The sequence below is a fragment of the Clytia hemisphaerica genome, unplaced genomic scaffold (assembly GCF_902728285.1).
Source record: "Clytia hemisphaerica strain Z4C2 unplaced genomic scaffold, Clytia hemisphaerica genome assembly, whole genome shotgun sequence".
NCBI classification, from domain to species: domain Eukaryota; kingdom Metazoa; phylum Cnidaria; class Hydrozoa; order Leptothecata; family Clytiidae; genus Clytia; species Clytia hemisphaerica.
In genome coordinates, this window is record NW_027104574.1 from 30,100 (window position 1) to 50,890 (window position 20,791).

General features: G+C 35.0%; 1 protein-coding gene across 1 annotated transcript in view; it reads right to left on the reverse strand.

The window, feature by feature from the left end:
- LOC136823513 (uncharacterized) overlaps positions 1–20,791 on the reverse strand; it is a 38,839-nt gene that overhangs the window by 17,275 nt on the left and 773 nt on the right. The window contains exons 2-6 of the mRNA XM_067079702.1: positions 19,627–19,936; positions 18,817–18,934; positions 15,099–15,236; positions 13,817–14,128; positions 12,666–12,806 (exon numbers count right to left, since the gene is read on the reverse strand). Coding sequence (XP_066935803.1) covers positions 12,666–12,806; positions 13,817–14,128; positions 15,099–15,236; positions 18,817–18,934; positions 19,627–19,936 — 1,019 coding nt within the window. The remainder of the gene's footprint in view (positions 1–12,665; positions 12,807–13,816; positions 14,129–15,098; positions 15,237–18,816; positions 18,935–19,626; positions 19,937–20,791) is intronic.

The window sequence follows — 20,791 nt, forward strand, 5'->3', positions numbered from 1 at the left end:
CTGTACCACCCTTAACTTTTGATTATGGGTCTTTTTGGATGAAATTTGCACACAAGATCCTGGCGTAAGGTAACTTTTGACAAAAATTTTTTGATGACTCACTCATCATGCCCAAAGTGAGTAAAAACCGAAATTTCCTTTGTTCTTATAAATAGCTGTATTCTAACAAGGCTGAAAAAAAGTTGCCTGAGTTTAAATGCTTATTTTATCCTAAATATTCAATAAATTACGGTTTAACGATATATTTGACAATAAAATAAATTGTTTGGAAAAGTGTCAATTTGTGACACCTTAGTCAGAAATGTCATCATGCTCAAGGTGTGAAATATTTAGGTGTCAATTTTTTTTTATTTTGAAGCTAGATAAAAGTTAGGAATTACAGAAATTTCACGCAAAAGCTCTATTATTCAGGAGCTATTAGCAATAGTTTGACATCCGAACGAAAGAGCCCCCCCCTGTACGAATAGGGGTTAAGGTCATAAGTCTTAGTCTCATGTTAAAAAACTCAGAGTTAAAACTCTACCCTTCCAACCTACTTTAGAGCACTTACAAATCGATTGTGGTTCAAAAACTTCCCGGTGGATTTCCCTTTTTTCTCAAATATTATGACCTTGATTGTCTTTGAAAATTAAAAATGCCGATTTCTGCTCTGCGGGGGGTCTAAAATTAGGAGAAAACCCCAAAAATTTGAAAAAAACCCTTTTCCGACCATTTTGAAGCATTTTCAATAGGTCAAAATCAGTTTTTGGTGAAATATTTCACTTTTTGATAAGGTCCCGTTTACAGAAATCTAAAATGCCAATATTTGAGAAAATTTTCAATTTTTTAAAAGTTTTTGGCTGTTAAATCGAAGAAAGGGATATTTTTAAACCGGGAAATATGACTTAAGTTTGAAATTAGACCCCCAGCAGAGCAGAATTTGGCATTTTTGATTTCCAAAGACAATCAAGGTCATAATATATTGAAAATTTTGGTTATTTTAACGTTTTTCAAGATTTAAAGTTCTGGCGAGAAAGTCGATTTTTGGCTATCTTTTTAATTTAATCGAATATTTCAATTTGGGAGGGGTTGGCAGACTTCCAGGCTATATTCTGAGTCTTATTGGACTATTTTTGAACTTTTGGATCCTCAGATCCTAAGGTCCTAAGTCTTAAGTCTCATGTTAAAACTCAGAGTTAAAACTCTACCCTTCCAACCTACTTTAGAGCACTTACAAATCGCTTGTGGTTCAAAGACTTCCCGGTGTATTTCCCTTTTTTCTCAAATATTATGACCTTGATTGTCTTTGAAAATTAAAAATGCCGATTTCTGCTCTGCGGGGGGTCTAAAATTAGGAGAAAACCCCAAAAATTGGAAAAATAACCCTTTTCCGACCATTTTGAGGCATTTTCACTAGGTCAAAATCAGTTTTTGGTGAAATATTTCACTTTTTGATAAGGTCCCGTTTACAGAAATCTAAAAATGCCAATATTTGAGAAAATTTTCAATTTTTTAAAAGTTTTTGGCTGTTAAATCGAAGAAAGGGATATTTTTAACCGGGAAATATGACTTAAGTTTGAAATTAGACCCCCAGCAGAGCAGAATTTGGCATTTTTGATTTCCAAAGACAATCAAGGTCATAATATATTGAGAATTTTGGTTATTTTAACGTTTTTCAAGATTTAAAGTTCTGGCGAGAAAGTCGATTTTTGGCTATCTTTTTAATTTAATCGAATATTTCAATTTGGGAGGGGCTGGCAGACTTCCAGGCTATATTCTGAGTCTTATTGGAATATTTTTGAACTTTTGGATCCTCGCATCCTAAGGTCATAAGTCTTAAGTCTCATGTTAAAACTCAGAGTTAAAACTCTACCCTTCCAACCTACTTTAGAGCACTTACAAATCGATTGTGGTTCAAAAACTTCCCGGTGGATTTCCCTTTTTTCTCAAATATTATGACCTTGATTGTCTTTGAAAATTAAAAATGCCGATTTCTGCTCTGCGGGGGGTCTAAAATTAGGAGAAAACCCCAAAAATTTGAAAAATAACCCTTTTCCGACCATTTTGAAGCATTTTCATTAGGTCAAAATCAGTTTTTGGTGAAATATTTCACTTTTTGATAAGGTCCCGTTTACAGAAATCTAAAAATGCCAATATTTGAGAAAATTTTCAATTTTTTAAAAGTTTTTGGCTGTTAAATCGAAGAAAGGGATATTTTTAAACCGGGAAATATGACTTAAGTTTGAAATTAGACCCCCAGCAGAGCAGAATTTGGCATTTTTGATTTCCAAAGACAATCAAGGTCATAATATATTGAGAATTTTGGTTATTTTAACGTTTTTCAAGATTTAAAGTTCTGGCGAGAAAGTCGATTTTTGGCTATCTTTTTAATTTAATCGAATATTTCAATTTGGGAGGGGCTGGCAGACTTCCAGGCTATATTCTGAGTCTTATTGGAATATTTTTGAACTTTTGGATCCTCGCATCCTAAGGTCATAAGTCTTAAGTCTCATGTTAAAACTCAGAGTTAAAACTCTACCCTTCCAACCTACTTTAGAGCACTTACAAATCGATTGTGGTTCAAAAACTTCCCGGTGGATTTCCCTTTTTTCTCAAATATTATGACCTTGATTGTCTTTGAAAATTAAAAATGCCGATTTCTGCTCTGCGGGGTGTCTGAAATTAGGAGAAAACCCCAAAAATTTGAAAAATAACCCTTTTCCGACCATTTTGAAGCATTTTCATTAGGTCAAAATCAGTTTTTGGTGAAATATTTCACTTTTTGATAAGGTCCCGTTTACAGAAATCTAAAAATGCCAATATTTGAGAAAATTTTCAATTTTTTAAAAGTTTTTGGCTGTTAAATCGAAGAAAGGGATATTTTTAACCGGGAAATATGACTTAAGTTTGAAATTAGACCCCCAGCAGAGCAGAATTTGGCATTTTTGATTTCCAAAGACAAATCAAGGTCATAATATATTGAGAATTTTGGTTATTTTAACGTTTTTCAAGATTTAAAGTTCTGGCGAGAAAGTCGATTTTTGGCTATCTTTTTAATTTAATCGAATATTTCAATTTGGGAGGGGCTGGCAGACTTCCAGGCTATATTCTGAGTCTTATTGGAATATTTTGAACTTTTGGATCCTCGCATCCTAAGGTCATAAGTCTTAAGTCTCATGTTAAAACTCAGAGTTAAAACTCTACCCTTCCAACCTACTTTAGAGCACTTACAAATCGATTGTGGTTCAAAAACTTCCCGGTGGATTTCCCTTTTTTCTCAAATATTATGACCTTGATTGTCTTTGAAAATTAAAAATGCCGATTTCTGCTCTGCGGGGGGTCTAAAATTAGGAGAAAACCCCAAAAATTTGAAAAATAACCCTTTTCCGACCATTTTGAAGCATTTTCATTAGGTCAAAATCAGTTTTTGGTGAAATATTTCACTTTTTGATAAGGTCCCGTTTACAGAAATCTAAAAATGCCAATATTTGAGAAAATTTTCAATTTTTTAAAAGTTTTTGGCTGTTAAATCGAAGAAAGGGATATTTTTAACCGGGAAATATGACTTAAGTTTGAAATTAGACCCCCAGCAGAGCAGAATTTGGCATTTTTGATTTCCAAAGACAATCAAGGTCATAATATATTGAGAATTTTGGTTATTTTAACGTTTTTCAAGATTTAAAGTTCTGGCGAGAAAGTCGATTTTTGGCTATCTTTTTAATTTAATCGAATATTTCAATTTGGGAGGGGCTGGCAGACTTCCAGGCTATATTCTGAGTCTTATTGGAATATTTTTGAACTTTTGGATCCTCGCATCCTAAGGTCATAAGTCTTAAGTCTCATGTTAAAACTCAGAGTTAAAACTCTACCCTTCCAACCTACTTTAGAGCACTTACAAATCGATTGTGGTTCAAAAACTTCCCGGTGGATTTCCCTTTTTTCTCAAATATTATGACCTTGATTGTCTTTGAAAATTAAAAATGCCGATTTCTGCTCTGCGGGGGGTCTAAAATTAGGAGAAAACCCCAAAAATTTGAAAAATAACCCTTTTCCGACCATTTTGAAGCATTTTCATTAGGTCAAAATCAGTTTTTGGGTGAAATATTTCACTTTTTGATAAGGTCCCGTTTACAGAAATCTAAAAATGCCAATATTTGAGAAAATTTTCAATTTTTTAAAAGTTTTTGGCTGTTAAATCGAAGAAAGGGATATTTTTAACCGGGAAATATGACTTAAGTTTGAAATTAGACCCCCAGCAGAGCAGAATTTGGCATTTTTGATTTCCAAAGACAATCAAGGTCATAATATATTGAAAATTTTGGTTATTTTAACGTTTTTTCAAGATTTAAAGTTCTGGCGAGAAAGTCGATTTTTGGCTATCTTTTTAATTTAATCGAATATTTCAATTTGGGAGGGGTTGGCAGACTTCCAGGCTATATTCTGAGTCTTATTGGAATATTTTGAACTTTTGGATCCTCGCATCCTAAGGTCATAAGTCTTAAGTCTCATGTTTAAAACTCAGAGTTAAAACTCTACCCTTCCAACCTACTTTAGAGCACTTACAAATCGATTGTGGTTCAAAAACTTCCCGGTGGATTTCCCTTTTTTCTCAAATATTATGACCTTGATTGTCTTTGAAAATTAAAAATGCCGATTTCTGCTCTGCGGGGGGTCTAAAATTAGGAGAAAACCCCAAAAATTTGAAAAATAACCCTTTTCCGACCATTTTGAAGCATTTTCATTAGGTCAAAATCAGTTTTTGGTGAAATATTTCACTTTTTGATAAGGTCCCGTTTACAGAAATCTAAAAATGCCAATATTTGAGAAAATTTTCAATTTTTTAAAAGTTTTTGGCTGTTAAATCGAAGAAAGGGATATTTTTAACCGGGAAATATGACTTAAGTTTGAAATTAGACCCCCAGCAGAGCAGAATTTGGCATTTTTGATTTCCAAAGACAATCAAGGTCATAATATATTGAAAATTTTGGTTATTTTAACGTTTTTCAAGATTTAAAGTTCTGGCGAGAAAGTCGATTTTTGGCTATCTTTTTAATTTAATCGAATATTTCAATTTGGGAGGGGCTGGCAGACTTCCAGGCTATATTCTGAGTCTTATTGGAATATTTTTGAACTTTTGGATCCTCGCATCCTAAGGTCATAAGTCTTAAGTCTCATGTTAAAACTCAGAGTTAAAACTCTACCCTTCCAACCTACTTTAGAGCACTTACAAATCGATTGTGGTTCAAAAACTTCCCGGTGGATTTCCCTTTTTTCTCAAATATTATGACCTTGATTGTAGAAATATGAGATTCAAAGGATAACTTGGAGTCAAACACAATACCAAGCAGCTTAACTGAATCAGAGTTTTTGATAATAAAATTGTCAATCTTTATTTCAATAGATCAATCAACGTTATGTCCTAGTAGCATCATCTGGAACTTTTTCGGATTTGCCACAAGCATGTTGTTTTTAAACCATTCTAAGACGATGGCAAGATCAGACGTGAGGTTAGAAAGAATGGTATCCATGCTTGGGTCACATGAGAAGAGAGTATTGTCATCCGCAAAGTTACAGATGCTTGCAAGTAAAAATAAAAGGTCGTTGATAAATATGTTAAATAAAAGAGGGCCAAGAATAGAACCTTGTGGGACTCCAAGAGACATTTCTAGCCAGCCACTATAACAAGATTCAATTCTTGTCCTTTGATGTCTGTCGCTAAGATAATTTTTTATAAGACGTAAACTGTGAAAATTTAAGCCATAGGCTGATAATTTAGCAATAAGTAGGTCGTGATCTAGAGTGTCAAAAGCTTTGGACAAATCGATTAAAATGGTTCCAACTTTTTCCCTGTTGTCAAGAGATTTTTTCCACTCAGAAAGAAGACGAAGAAGGGCATGCTGTGTACTATGCTTTGATCGAAAACCGCACAAAAACACAGAAAAACTATCTTGAAAAAATCCTTCCAGCTGATTATAGATTATTCGTTCAAAAATTTTAGAAAATGCTGGTAAAAGACTAATAGGTCGATAGTTAGCTTTGTCAAATTTATCATCTTTCTTAAAAACTGGAGAGACCTCAGCCAGTTTAAGACTCGAGGGAAAACTTGCATTGATTATCATAGCATTCACGAATTTTGTCAACCAGGGTATAATAATAGAACTTGCAAGTTTAACAAATTTTATTTGGATATTACCACGGACACTTTTCTTTGGGTTTAGATTTTTGATAACTTTTTCAACGTCATCCTCTGAGACAGGGGTGAATTGAAAGTGGTTAGAATCGACGGTTTGTTTAATTTTTAGTACACTTGGGTGGTTTTCGTATTTCAAAAGAATATTTGTTACTTCATCATATGCTTCACCAGTATCGTTAGTAGGTTTCCACTGCTCGATGTTGAGATTTTTGGTTATAGTAGCTAAGTGATCGTTGAATAAAGTTGAAATGAGGCTGTCGTCTTCGATCAGTTCATCGCCTTCCTGTAAAGAGATTCTTTCGTGGACGATATCTGCATCAGAGAAGAACGGTTTCATGTTTGACCACATTGGTTTAGAAGTACCAAGTTTAGCGTAAAACTTCTTTCTTGTTGATCGATTTAATGAGACGACAAGATTTCTCTGGCGTTTATAGAAAGTTGACCAGTATGGGTCTTTTGTTTCTTTAGGTTGCTGGATCCAGCCCAGAAGAACGAGTTCGTACATGGTTCAATCATTTCCAGAACGTTCTAGGCAAACAGCCTGATGTTGAAGATCCAGACGAACAAATTCATGTAGTCTTCAATGACGTCGAAATCGACGACGAGGAATTCACAATAGAAGAAGATTAGAAGGATAGAATAGAATAGAATAGAAGAAGGATTTTTCAGGCGCCCATATCGAAAGATTGACAAATGACCTCATCACCTCAAAAACTCAAAATTTTCTGGCTCGCTTCGCTCGCACACTCCCTTTTTTGTGTCCATAATGAGCGTATAGAGAGGGGCGCTAAAAACAAAAAATCTTTAAAAAGGGCGCCATATTTGCCTTGGCCACCCCAGAGAAATTTTCCCACCACGCCACTGCATTCCTCCAAAGGTCTATGAATTCTGCGACTTTGACGAAATTTTCCTGGGTTTCTGCAACTCTACACTATTAGACCTGGACAAACCCAACCTCTGGTTATATATGAACATTATATCTGTCCCCAAGTCTGGTGATCTGTCAAAACCTGATAATTACAGTGGAATAAGTCTTATTTGCATTATCGCAAAGATTTTCAATAGACTTATCCTCAATCGTATTCGGAAAAATAATCGACCTCAAACTACGTTTAAATCAAAATGGTTTTCGCTCTGGACGAGCTACAGTTGCACAAATACTAACTCTCCGGCGAATTATTGAAGGGGTGAAAGATAACAATCTGAAAGCCGTGTAATGAGTTTCATCGACTTTAAAAAAGTCTTCGACTAAATACATCGAGGCAAAATGTTGAAGATTCTTCGTGCTTGCGGAATACCACCAAACTTGCTGGGTGCAATCGACGTAATGTATCGTGATACTAACGCCAAAGTAATCTCGCCCGACGGAGAAACAGACATGTTTTGGATATCCTCGGGAATGCAAGGTGACACATTAGCTACTTTCTTGTTCGTAATCGTTTTGGATCTCGTTCTGCGGAAGATAATTACAGGCAAAGAATCTGAATTTGGATTTACCATAACTCCTAAAAAATCCAGGAGACACCCTTCAATCGTCCTGACTGATCTAGACTTCGCTGATGATATAGCGTTACTATCAGATGATATTACGAAAAGGTACAAAAGCTGTTGTCTGCAGTGGAAGGAGAGTGTATTAAGGTGGGACTCGGACTGAACGCAAAGAAGACGAAATCCCTTGCATATAACATCGATAGTCCTACACCACTCCACACATCCAACGGCACCAACCTTACGTGGGCGGATGATTCCAAATACCTCGGGTCCTGGGTTAACTCTACTGAAAAAGATGTCAGTGTCAGAAAAGCCCTTGCCTGGCAATCACTTAATGGTATGAGAACAAGATATGGAAATCTAACCTGAACACACCGCTCTGAGCAACGCAAATCAGAAATTTTTATTCTTTCAAAAACTTGTCGTTTGACTATTACAGTAAAATGGCAGTCTAGTACAGTAGCGTTTAGTATGATATAAACAAACCATAATATACCATTATTTTGGTAATAAAAGAGATGACAAAAAAAAACGGATAAATAACTTTACCTTATCTCTATAAGAAGATATCTATAAGATGGACACAAATTGCTATATTTGTAGACTAAATTTTGCTTCAGATGAGATGCCATTCTAACAGAAGTAACTATCAGTAACATTTCTTTCCAAATTCAACAATTTATTTGATCGTTCTTCTGCGGTGGCACTTTAATGAAAATTATGGCTAGTAAGAATGATAAAAGCAACAGAAATATTGTGACTTTGCTAAAAAAACATATTTTTCAGCCTGATTCCGACAACCTTATTTTATCTTTTTTAACATTAATTAGAATCAATTTTGACCATGTTGACTATAACCCGGAACAAAAACTTAGCGATTTTGTATATTCGCAAAGCACGTGTTACACTGTTAAGCTTTTCGTCTTTCAACTTTTTCAAACTTTTAAGCTCTTGTATCGTCTATTCGGGCGACCTTCCAGCGCAGCTGGTTTTAGCCTGGTTATCCTGACTCAAAATTTCATATACAACAAATTTCAACATACAAAGTTTCTAAAGTTTTAGAGTCTGGTGCAACTAAAAAAGTTGGGTACAGTTTTTTTGATACTGCCTGTGAGTGAACCCTTGTCGACAGACTATCAAAACTTTGTAAACCCAGGCAGACACACATAATTAACTTACTATAAAACCTCTTTTACAAACTCAAAAGACTTTCAAAACTACTTTAAGTTACATCAAAACATCAGCCACATTTATAAAGGCTCCTTTCCAGCGGCCATTTTGTTTAGAAATGAACCTGCATTTTCATTTTCATTTGTTTATCTTTTTTTGCAAGGTCAGCTTTTTCCATAAATTATGCGCGCGCATCGAAAAATATCAAAAACCCCGCGAAAATTCTGCTCAGCGACTGGGCACGTACTGACCAATTAGAGACACTCGCATATGCAGGGACAGATATCCCTGCAGACGAGATACTTCGACCAGACCGTAAACCAGAGACAAAATTTAAAAAACTAGACGGTGAAATAGTTTACGGTCTGGATATCCAGGCTAAGCTGGTTTATTAATATTACATTGACAAAATGATTAAATATCATCAGATTTTGCCTGTTGTGTTTAAAAAACGAACAGTCGAATCCCCCTGTTCAAAATCATTAGCAGGTCACCAAATTAATTGCAAAATACAGAAAAAGCATTACTCAAGAACCATTGAGTTTCAAGCCCGAAGGGCTAGAGGTGAAACTTTAACCCTTCTCAGGCAAGAGAAATTGAAGCTATTTATTTCCTATCCAAAACGCACATAGAACGCGCCGTAATCACGACAACGGATTGTATCTAGCGGTTCCTTCGTTTTGGAGCACAACATTTTTTTGAAATCTAGCGATAGATTTTAGTTTCAATCCGGCTTTTGTATAAAACTACACGTGGGCGTTCTGGATGAGAAATAGATGGTTTAATTTCCCATCCAGGAGTCTCCCCTCTAGCCCATCGGTTTTGAAACTCAATGTCAAAAACAATCTTTATCAGTCTTTATATAAATCATAAAATAAAAGGTAGTTGAAATGATACGCAGTACCGGTAAAAGTCAAGGAGTGTTTTTCCACTGGACGGCTTAAGCTAACATGATCAATGTTTTTTTTGATAAAGTGATGAATAGCCCAAACTATTCATATAAGTTTTGGATGAAAAATAGATGGTTGCACATTAATTTTTCTTTTCGGAAAAATACTCTATTTCCCCAAGCAACACAGGGGACAAATCGCTAAAATCTTTTGTGTTTCGTACGCATTTTCTAATCCACTAGAAACATGGTCGAGGGCATATATAGAAGAACAAAACAGCAAAGATAAGCGGATCAGGAAAATACAAAAGATTTTTAGATTTTCTCCTGTGTTGCTGTGGGAAATGAAATTATTTTTTTCAAAATAAAACATAAACGTGCGTGTAACCATCTCTTTTCATCCACAAATTATATGAATAGTCTTGGGCTATTCATCGTTTTATTACACGTTTCGTTAATACTGTTAGCTTAAACCGCCAGTGGAAAAACACCCTGAGTGTATTCACTCTGAAAATTTCAAGCTAATTGCATTAACGTGCCAGAAATCATAAAACTGTTTTTTTGATAAAATGATAAAATTCTAGAAAAGAAAAGAATTTAAGTGAAAGTAATAATTGCCTTCATTTCTTTGGCGTAGGTTCGAGGGTGGTTTCACACTGAAAATTTCAAGCTAATAGGATTTACTGCTTCTTGCTGGGATGCACGTGAAGCGTTCAAGCGAGAGTAATAATTGCCTTTGTTTCTTGGGGGAGGTTTCGATCCGCTTCAAATATCGAAAAGCATGAGAGCAATTAAATGATTGTTCAGATTTCATCAACAAAACGTGGAATAAGTTGAAAAGAACAAAATTGTTTTGTGAAACCAGAATATTAATCACAGTAAACTTTGGGTGCTTTTTCACTACGCTAGATAGATAAGTGGTTCTCATCAACGGTTACTTTCATAAATTTCTAAGGGTTGTAAAAAATATACAATGAAGATTCGTGCTCAACATCAGATTTTGATCGCTTCATATCAGCATTCCAGATTTAATGTCGAAAACTTTTTGTTCTCCAAGAGAGGAGTAGAGTTCTCTTGACTTAATGACCAATAAAACCAAAGATGCACCGAAAATAGATTGATTGCAATAAAATAGCAGACAGAGCATCAACATTTATCAGAAGTAAAATGGTTTGGTTTTTGCATAAAATGAAAGAACTGCCTCCACTGTTTGAGAACTGTTTATAAAACGACTGACTTATAATTACTTTCAATTAAATTCTGTCAACCATGCTGCAATTAACTCCAAATTCAAAGGGTCGTAAACGCTTTGAAAACTGTTTTAGTAGTCAGTAATGCTTTCCTTATCAATTTTCTTTGTTTCAGCTAATCAATTTTTGCCAGACAGTCTCAGTGAAAAAACACCCTTTGTGTTAATATGAATATCTTATCAAATCAAATTAACTGTTTTTTTATTAAATCACGCATAAGAAACCAACTTATCCTTATAAATGTTGGCTCTCGCAAATAAACTTGAGTTTACAAAGCGAAATGAATTACTCATCAGTGCCGTAGCAACTGGGGGCAAGGGGGGCTATGCTCCCCCCATAATTTTTCAAAAATGGTTATTTTGTAAAATGCTCAAGTTTTTTGTTGTTTTTTCTTGAATGCATATTGTTTTGAGTGCATTTTTAAGCAATCTAGAGCTCAAATTTTCAAAATTCCCTCCTCGGGCCAAACCATGGTTGGCCCTCATGGTGTCACTGAACTTCAGCCCCCCCATATGAAAATGCTTCCTACGGCACTGCTCATTAGCTTAATCGTTTTTGATTGAAGTTTGCTTGTTCAAGCGATCGTGCCAATTTTATATAATAGAAGAAAACAAAAGATAGGATCGTGCACTCCTTTGTCACCAAAAGTTTCGAGCAACAGTGTTAAACCACCCCGAAACATCTTGAAATGTTGTAAAAGTAAACTTAAATTACCAAACGGTTTAAAATATAATGAATTCACGTTGATATACTTGCGTTCTACTTGAAACCATAGAGGTATAAAGAAAGACAGGAGTTGAATTTGTCGGTAATTGGTCGTTAAAGTCTTTTGATTTCTTTTATGTAATAAATCAAAAGAAATTCTAGGCTCGCCCGATGAAATACGACTTTTTAGTAGAACTCAAGTTTGCTCTGAACATTCTTACTATCAGCATCGAAGATTTCCAGCCTTCTAATATACGATAATAAAATAAAATTCAGCTCCACGAAATAAGTTTGCGTTCAATTTTGTCATCCATTAAATTTTGTTTTGAAAAGATATTTTCTCAAGCCAGAAATTGAAAAGTTCTTTATAAGCACGCACAATTTCAGACCCAATTTGTAGACAAAAAGTCGCTGGAGAATTTTGGAGGAAAGTATTAAGAAATAGAGTTCACCTTGAAGAAAATGTTGATCGAAAAATCTTGTCATTTGATGAAGGATTGCAAAGTTTACAGGCCCTTTTTTAATCCAAATATTTTCTTACACCAATGTCAGAAACAATGAATCTCGTCCCATCTTATTTCCAACACTTAAGTTAGCCAATAAGATTTTACCTATCAACAAAAGAGCTCATTAAAAATGCACGATATATGAGATTATGAGCATGCATACCTCGTAATATTTTTAATCGTAGGGCGAGCATGGTTACAATAGCATACTTCTCCTGTTTCTTTATACCTCCATGTTGAAACACGATCACGCGATCGTGCAAACTGGGATAATAAGAAACAAAGGAGAATATCGTGCACTTCTTAGTTCCCATATTTTATTCAATTAACTTTCAAGCAATATACACCCAATGATATTCTCCAAACAGAAATTATTTTTAAATTGAATCCAAAATGATGAATTGAAAATAGTGGAAATCATCTTTGACGATGACGCTAGATATCTGAGTAAAAATTTGATGAAAAAGTATAAAGTAGCTTACGGATGTTAGTAAAGTTGTACATGTAGGCTGTTGAAAGAGGTTCAGAGGTTTGTTTGATGAAATAATCGATCATGTAGATATCTTCCATTTTACCAATGAAATCTCCACCGTAACTTCCTTGCTTTATATGCAACGCTCCAACTAAAAGTAAAAGAAAATTGTGTAATCGTGGCAATTTTGGCCACCGGTGTATAGTGTTGTCAATGTAACTGTAAATATTGACCTTTCCAGTGAAAACCCCCCCTTAGCATCCCCTATATCAGTATCAAGGGGATGCTCGCAGCCTAACATTCCTCTGGAACAAATCAGAAAATATCTTATTTCACGAATATTACACGAATATTACACGAATATTACACGAATATTTCACGAATATTACACGAATATTACACGAATATTACACGAATATTACACGAATATTTCACGAATATTACACGAATATTACACGAATATTACACGAATATTACACGAATATTACACGAATATACACGAATATTAACACGAATATTACACGAATATTACACGAATATTACACGAATATTACATGAATATTTCACGAAATATTACACGAATATTACACGAATATTTCACGAATATTACACGAATATTACACGAATATTACACGAATATTACACGAATATTTCACGAATATTACACGAATATTTCACGAATATTACACGAATATTTCACGAATATTACACGAATATATTTACACGAATATTTAACGAATATTGCGAATATTTCAACGAATATTACACGAATATTACACGAATATTACACAAATATTACACGAATATTACACGAATATTACACGAATATTACCACGCAAGTATTCAACGGCCTTGAAATTAACACGCAAAATATTAACAGGAATTTTATCTAATTTTTCAAAGACACCACAGCTGGTTTTAATTAAAGTGGTTTTTATTAACACAAAAGTTTTCAATTCGTGTTTATAAAATGACTATACCTATCCCTAAACCTTGTAGATGATATAAAATTTTTCCAAACCATCAGAGCTTTAGTGTGTCGCAAGAAAATTTCTAAATTGAGTGCTAGATAAAAAAAATTGGGGATATAGCTATAGAGGAGCCCGCCACGTGGCGTTGAAAAAACGTTCGAAGGACGTTGAATCGACATTGTGAACTTACATCCTGTTCTTTCAAAGTAGCTTTCTGCGTCACTTGTTGTTGGCATCAAATGGGTTCCACTTGACTGCGAATAAGCATAACAACGACCCCAATTATAATTTGAGCAATAGCTGTATGTATGGGAAACCATTTTTAAAAAGTACGACACAGCTGTTGTGCTACCAACGATCTTTAACTGTCCGGTCATTCGGTTGTACGAGAATAAATGATCTTTTGTTATGCATTGGTCTAGTCCTCTTCTTACCATACCCCAAGTCAGCGTTTTCGGAGATTGTAAACATTTAACATTGTTCTCTAAGATACGCGTGTATTCTAAAATGAACAGTGGAATTACAATTGAGTCTCAATAGTCAAACGTACGCTTGTCAAACACAAGTTGTTCAAGGTTGTAAAATTCGAGTTATGAAGATCGGTTTATAATAAGGCATTGTTGACTGAAAAAAGACTTTGTTATAATTATGGATACAGTCTAGTCTGAATGGCATCCTAGTTAGCAAAATCGAGCAAAATAATTCCTTGGCCCAAAATCAACTGTTTTTGGGAAGGTTTCTCAGTCATTATTTCTTGTTCTATGTTATAAAAAGATAACTCTTGAAGTACGGCAATACCTTGACCAATGAAGTATAAGCTCAAAGGGATAGAACCGAATCTCCTTGGTATGATTTGAAGCCGACCACGTCCTACCAAAGTCGCGCGGCCTAACGCAGTCCGTCTGGTTTTTACACAGATGATATATATGAAATGAAATATACACGTGAACTTCGAAAAAGATATCCTTCGAAAACAAAGGAATCGCTAGATTCAATTCGTCGTCAAAAATACGGCGTATATTTTAAGGCTTCACTTTTTCTTGCCTGAGAAAGTTGAAGATTCGATTCTAGCCATTCGGGCTTATACTTCATTGACCTTGGCTCGATCAAATGCTCCAAACATTTTAACCCAGCAGCAATCCCCTTAGTAATCCACGTGTTCTTGACATTATAGTCCAGTTGCAAATCCTTGACTTAATAAAATATTCGGACTCTTTATATACTGGACATTTTAATCCAGAACAATACCTTTACCTAACAACGTGATCTGGACATTTTATTCCAGCAGCAATATATTACTTAATCACATGTTCTGTACATTTTAATCCAACAGCAATCCCTTTACTTAAAAATGTATTCTGGACTTTTTAATCGAGTAGCAATCCTCATTACTCATCCACGTGTTCTGGTCGTTTTAATCCAGCTGCAATACCTTTACTTAATTTAATCGATTAGCAATCCCTTTTACTCACCCACGTGTGCTGGACATTTTAATCCAGCAGGGATGCCTTCGATCACCAAAGCTTGATATTCGTCTTCATCAAAAGGCGTTAGATTCAGGGAGAGAACTTTTGAAGCTTTTCGCGCCTCATCACATCCGTTGTAAACACCTGGAAACAAAAAATGATATGGTTTTTTTTGTGTCAGCACATTTATTATAAATGTCAACGGCCCGAGAGATCGAGGTTGAACGATCTCCCAAAATCGCTAATTGGACAGATATTTCAAAAAAAATTCTTCCCTTAAAGAAACTTTTCAAATCTTTTACCAAAGTACCCTCTCCACCGGGGTATCATACTTACAATGGTGAAGTATGCAGACATCAATCATTCTTTCAAACAGACAGAGAGAAAACATAAAGGGTGAAAAGTTGCAGCTGAAGAAAAACTTTTGGAGGAAATATTAAAAAGGCTCAGCATTATTGAGACCCCAAGTGGTTTGCGTGATGACGTCTTTTTTTCTAGCGTTATAACATGATTTCAAAATTTTCTTTTGTGGTTACGTGAGAGGGTCAAAACGCGATCGTTATTTGAACATTTTTTGAGCCGATATGCGTGATTTGGACTTTTTTCAAAGGGATCCGTGATTGTTTCAGTTTTTTGCTGATTTGTGTGATCGTGAATGACGACAAAAGAATACGTGATATCGTGATCAAAGGTACCACTGGTGAGCCGCATTATTTTAAAAAAACTTTTAAAAGAAAAACTACTTCGTGTAAGGAGATCCTAATAATCAACTTCTGATTTCTTTATAATTTAGGAGGTGATGTAACTAGATCTCTTTAACTTGAGCACTGAGTGAAATTTATTCGAGCAACAACTGGGGGGGGGTACTAGGGTAAGTGTGAACTCGACTTCCGACTTCAGTACCAAAAATTAACACAGGACATATTAGGGGCTGAAAATATGTTGAATTTTAATAGTTTTGGGTTTTCGTTTTGTTTAGTTTTAGGTTTTGTGGTTTTTGTTAGTATATCTCTTCAACCACGAAACGAAATTTACTATTCAATTTGAATTTGTATCATTTACTATTCCTGTCTTTTCTGATTTCTCATAAATTAAATCATAAATAATATCTTTTTGTTGCATTATTCATATCGGTATTTATCTCCTTCATTCATTGCCACCGCAGGGAGCGTAAAGCGACCAACGATGGCATTCATAGCTTCACGCCTAAGGATAGTTGGACAAATAACTCATAATTTTGCGTTGTTTGTCACTCTTCTGATACCGGTTTAAATAATTAACCGGTTAAATGGTAGCCCGGTTTTAAATTTGTCTTTTTCTTATCCCTAGAGAATTGATGAATCTAGGAAAATGCATTTTTTGGTAAATTCCCTTTTTATACCACAAGTAGTTATTAAGCGCTCTGCGAAGGTTAAGAGACGTGTACATTAATTTTAGCATATGAGAGCAGTATCCTTAAATACACAGTTTTTATAGAAAACCAATAAGTTATGGCTCTGGCTGGACTGCTCTGAATTTTATGAGTTTTTCAGACTTAAAAGTTCTTGTCATATTAATTTAGATGGAAACCTGTACTTCTCAGTAAAGAGTGTTCTTAATTTGATCTTAGGTTTCGGCCAAATTTTAGCATTGTATTTTTATAAAATTGTTCTTATAAAAAAGCGTGTAAGGCAAGGCACAGATGTCACTCTAAGTAGACACCAAAACAAAATGGGATTTACTTTTGAAACTATAACTGTAAATCACTCCCTTCACACATTTGTTAGCATTTGAAGACTGAATTTTGTCTCAGATCAAATGAGAAGTCAAAAATTACTGTAGGGCTAACACCATTCCTTTTAAAAGCAAATTCAACTCTAATGTGCTCTTTTTGCTGTGGTGGCACTTTAATGAAAGTTATGGCTAATTTTATTACACCCTTAGTATTGGTGTATGGGACTAAAGATCCGGGCCATATGTAATTTGTAATTTCCATGGTAAAAATTATATAGCCAAGGGACCTAGGACACTCATTTGGTTCGACCTACGACATGCCGCTTTTAAGGGATTTTTTTTGAAGGTGCACGTAAGTAAGGGAATATTTTTGGATGAAAATCAAAACAATTGAGCTCAAAACATTATTTGCGTAGTAGATACTTCCTCGCTTGATGTGCTTATACTTGAATATCGATAACTTTATATTTCTGGTCATTTGAAAACCCAGGCTTGTTTTAAGATAAAAATGGGCTTTTCCAGAAAAAAAACGTACACCCCCTGTTGAGGAGCTCTAACCTTTTGTGAATTACCCCCTTGGAATTCCAGGCAATTTTAGGATCATACCCCTCTGGAATTCCGAATTTTTACAGATTTTCATTCATTACCCCCATGGAATTCCACTTATTTTTGACGGATTTTTGTCTACTGCTATGGAATTCCACTGCATTTCAAACCATACCCCCTTGGAATGGAAATGGACTCGTCAACAGGGGGTGCACGGTTTTTTCCTGGAAAAGCCCAATGCAGTTAACTCTTGCTAATTTGTACTCAGAGGAGAACTAAGTGTGATATATTTGGATTACAAAAAGATTCGAAGTTTAGAGATTATTTTACGGGAGTTTAATCTTGACGAGAAATGAGAATAACTTCCAATTAAGGGCTCTGACCATAGTGAATTTTTCATAATTGCCGTGTTTAAAATGTGTTTTCTGACTGATGTAACCAACAAAACTATGGCATGTTATACATTTTCTGTTAGACAAACTATTCCTGAATCTGAAAATTCAAAAATTGCATTGAAAAAATTTGATGAAAAAGAAAATGAAGACTTTTGCGAGGAAGAGTATTTCAACTTTGAAGAGCTTAGTTTCGGCGAAGAAAAAACATTTTGAAAAAATTTTCGCTGTAGATGAAGTATCTTTTACTGAAGGATAAAAATTTTGCGGAAATTTTTGTAAATGCTTCTTTGTCTCGAAATCTTCAAAATAGTAGTTTTTCATCAATTTTTCATCTGGATTTTGCTTAAAAAAACAGTCATAACTTTTGACACATCTTTTTAGAAAAATTTTCCGCAAAATTTAAAATAGTTCAATTCTTTGCGGACAGCTTGAAAAAAGTTCGAAACAAAAAGGGTAATTACCCATTAAAACTTAGCACTTTTTATAAAGAAGGTGATGCAAACATATTATTAACGTCTTTGGTAAAGTTCATAACGTCATTTTTGCAATTAAGCTCTTAATTACTCTTAAGGGGTTTGATTAAAAAGCAAGTTATAAAGGCAATTCTTTGTTAAAAGTGTTAAAGAATCTAAAACATAACTTTTATGTTCAGATACTAAAATCAATTTTCTGACTATGGTCAGAGCCCTTAAAGAAAGATTCGAATTAGCGTGAGTGCACTGTATTTTGAACTGTGTAAGAGTTGTACTGTAAAGAATATATCTGTAAATAATAACAGCTGCGAAATTTAAAGGGTCAAAGGGTCATTTGAAAGTCAAATTATGGGAGGTACATGCCGTCGTTTTAAAATCGCATGCATCACCCACTCGTTATTGACAAAGTAAAACCCTGGAGACTTTTTCGATTCGTAATCCACACGTACTAATTCGCGAGTTTCTACTAAAGAAAAGTTAGATCTAAGAGATATATCACGAAAATCGCTTTCGAGCTACTTTTCTTGACTTCAGCAGCAAGACTACCAGCCAAGAGGTCAACATTTGAAAAACACACTCAATTGATCTCTTACTTACCACTTGGTTCGCAGTCAGGAAGACTCAATGTAGACGGTGTACAAGTCTCTTTAACTCCAGATAGACAGGAATCCTGACAATATTCTTCAGAGCAGATATCTTCAATGTACAAAATGATCTGAGATGGCGAAAATGAAGAAGAAAAAATTAATTCATGGTTGATTCATAGAATTTGAGGTCCCTGGTTTGTGTGATGGTATGATTGGGCCACTTTTAGACGGTTTATGATTTCAGATACGTGAACGTGAATGTTTTCGGTGTAATTGCGTGACGATAGAATATACTTACCGTTATTATAAATTACTTTGAGGCGTAATGGCGTGATCAGCGACTCCGCTGGGCACCTTAATTATGTTTATTCAAAACTTTTTTACAATTATTTGAAATACAAATATATGGATATATAATTTTAAAACTTGTAGAATGAAAAGTGACAAAATTACGATTTTGTCAATTCAGAAATTTTCAGCTGTTAAAAAACACCTCCTTCTCACAGACCCACTGGGACCAAAATATCATCCTCGGTATGGAAAATCTTTCCCTAATTTTTGGCCCCACTGAAAAAAATTAAATGAACCAATCCTCACTGAATTTTTCTGACTTGGAAACAAACACAGTTTAAATCCTCAGGCATAAAAAATGTGAGAATATTAATCATCCCCATCGTGTTTCAGTCCGTTATTTCTACCCCTACTGGCTGAAAATACCCACTGGGTTTGTGAGAAGGGGTGTACAAACGTGCTCAATAACGTGACAGAACATTTATTAGTTTGAGCACGTCGCTTCTAAAAGAGAAATCTCTAAACTCACTTTCTGAAAAGTGTTGATTCGTCCAGGTTTCCAGCCCTCATAGATGAGCCTTGAGATGACTTCATTAGCCAAGATTTCTTTGAAAAACATACAAAGTTTGTCTGTTTCGCGGTGTGCGAACATGGCACAGCTTGCGTGGTTTGAGCAACTGGTGAAACAATCTCTTAGTGTTTGCACATTGTTTTGATGGGATGAAATCTTGCTGGCGATGAAGATACTGTTTCTTCGCAATTTGGAAGCCATTTTAGTTGAACATGCTTTTTCGTTCTTAAGTTTGAGCGTTTGTGAATCCACAGCTGCAATCAACAAGCTAAAATTTCAAAAATAATATTTTAGATTATTTAAATTTTGACACCCCCTTCTCACAAGTCCGGTAGGATTTTTCAGCTATTAGGGGTGAAAATAACGGACTGAAAATCGATAGGGATCGATCGGCATTGCCATGTCTCTTTATGGCTAGGGATTTTAATTCTATTCTTTTTGAGCCTCGACACCAAAAGGTTTTTTACTGATCCTGTATATCCTGCTTCTAAACTTGAAAAGACCGTGTAACTAATGGTATCAGCCTGAGTCATGTCTGCACTAAAAATCAAAATTTGTTTGATCGATGATTTAGCCAATTTTACCGCCCAATTTCAAATATGTTTCTCATATGTTTCTTCAAAGATATTCTTTTTTTGCGATAAAGCGGGAAAGAGGCTGTAAATAAAATCTTTCAAGCTAAATATTTTCACACCTTGAGCATTATGACGTTTCTGACAGTAAGGCGTCATAAAAATTGACACATTTCCAATACAAATTTAGTTTTCTTTGTCAAATATATCGTTCAAACCAAAATTCTTTGAATATTTTGGATAAAATCAGCATTTTAAACTCAGTCAGCTTTTGTTAGGATACAATAGCTATTTAAAAGAATAAGGACAATTTTCAGATGGGTTTTTGCCTACTATAAGTAAGTAAGAAAGTCAGTGAGCAAGTCTGCGACCACGGTAGGAGGCGTCCCGAAAGCTTAATTTTCCATAGGGGTGCCACTCTTTCTCCTTGGATAGACTCTTGATCCTTCTCTTAATTGCTGAGCATCAAGCAGAGAGTCATCAAATACCATTTTGGGAATCTTTGATGTGACCCGGCTGGGGGTCGAACCCTGCGCACCGTAGCCGGATGC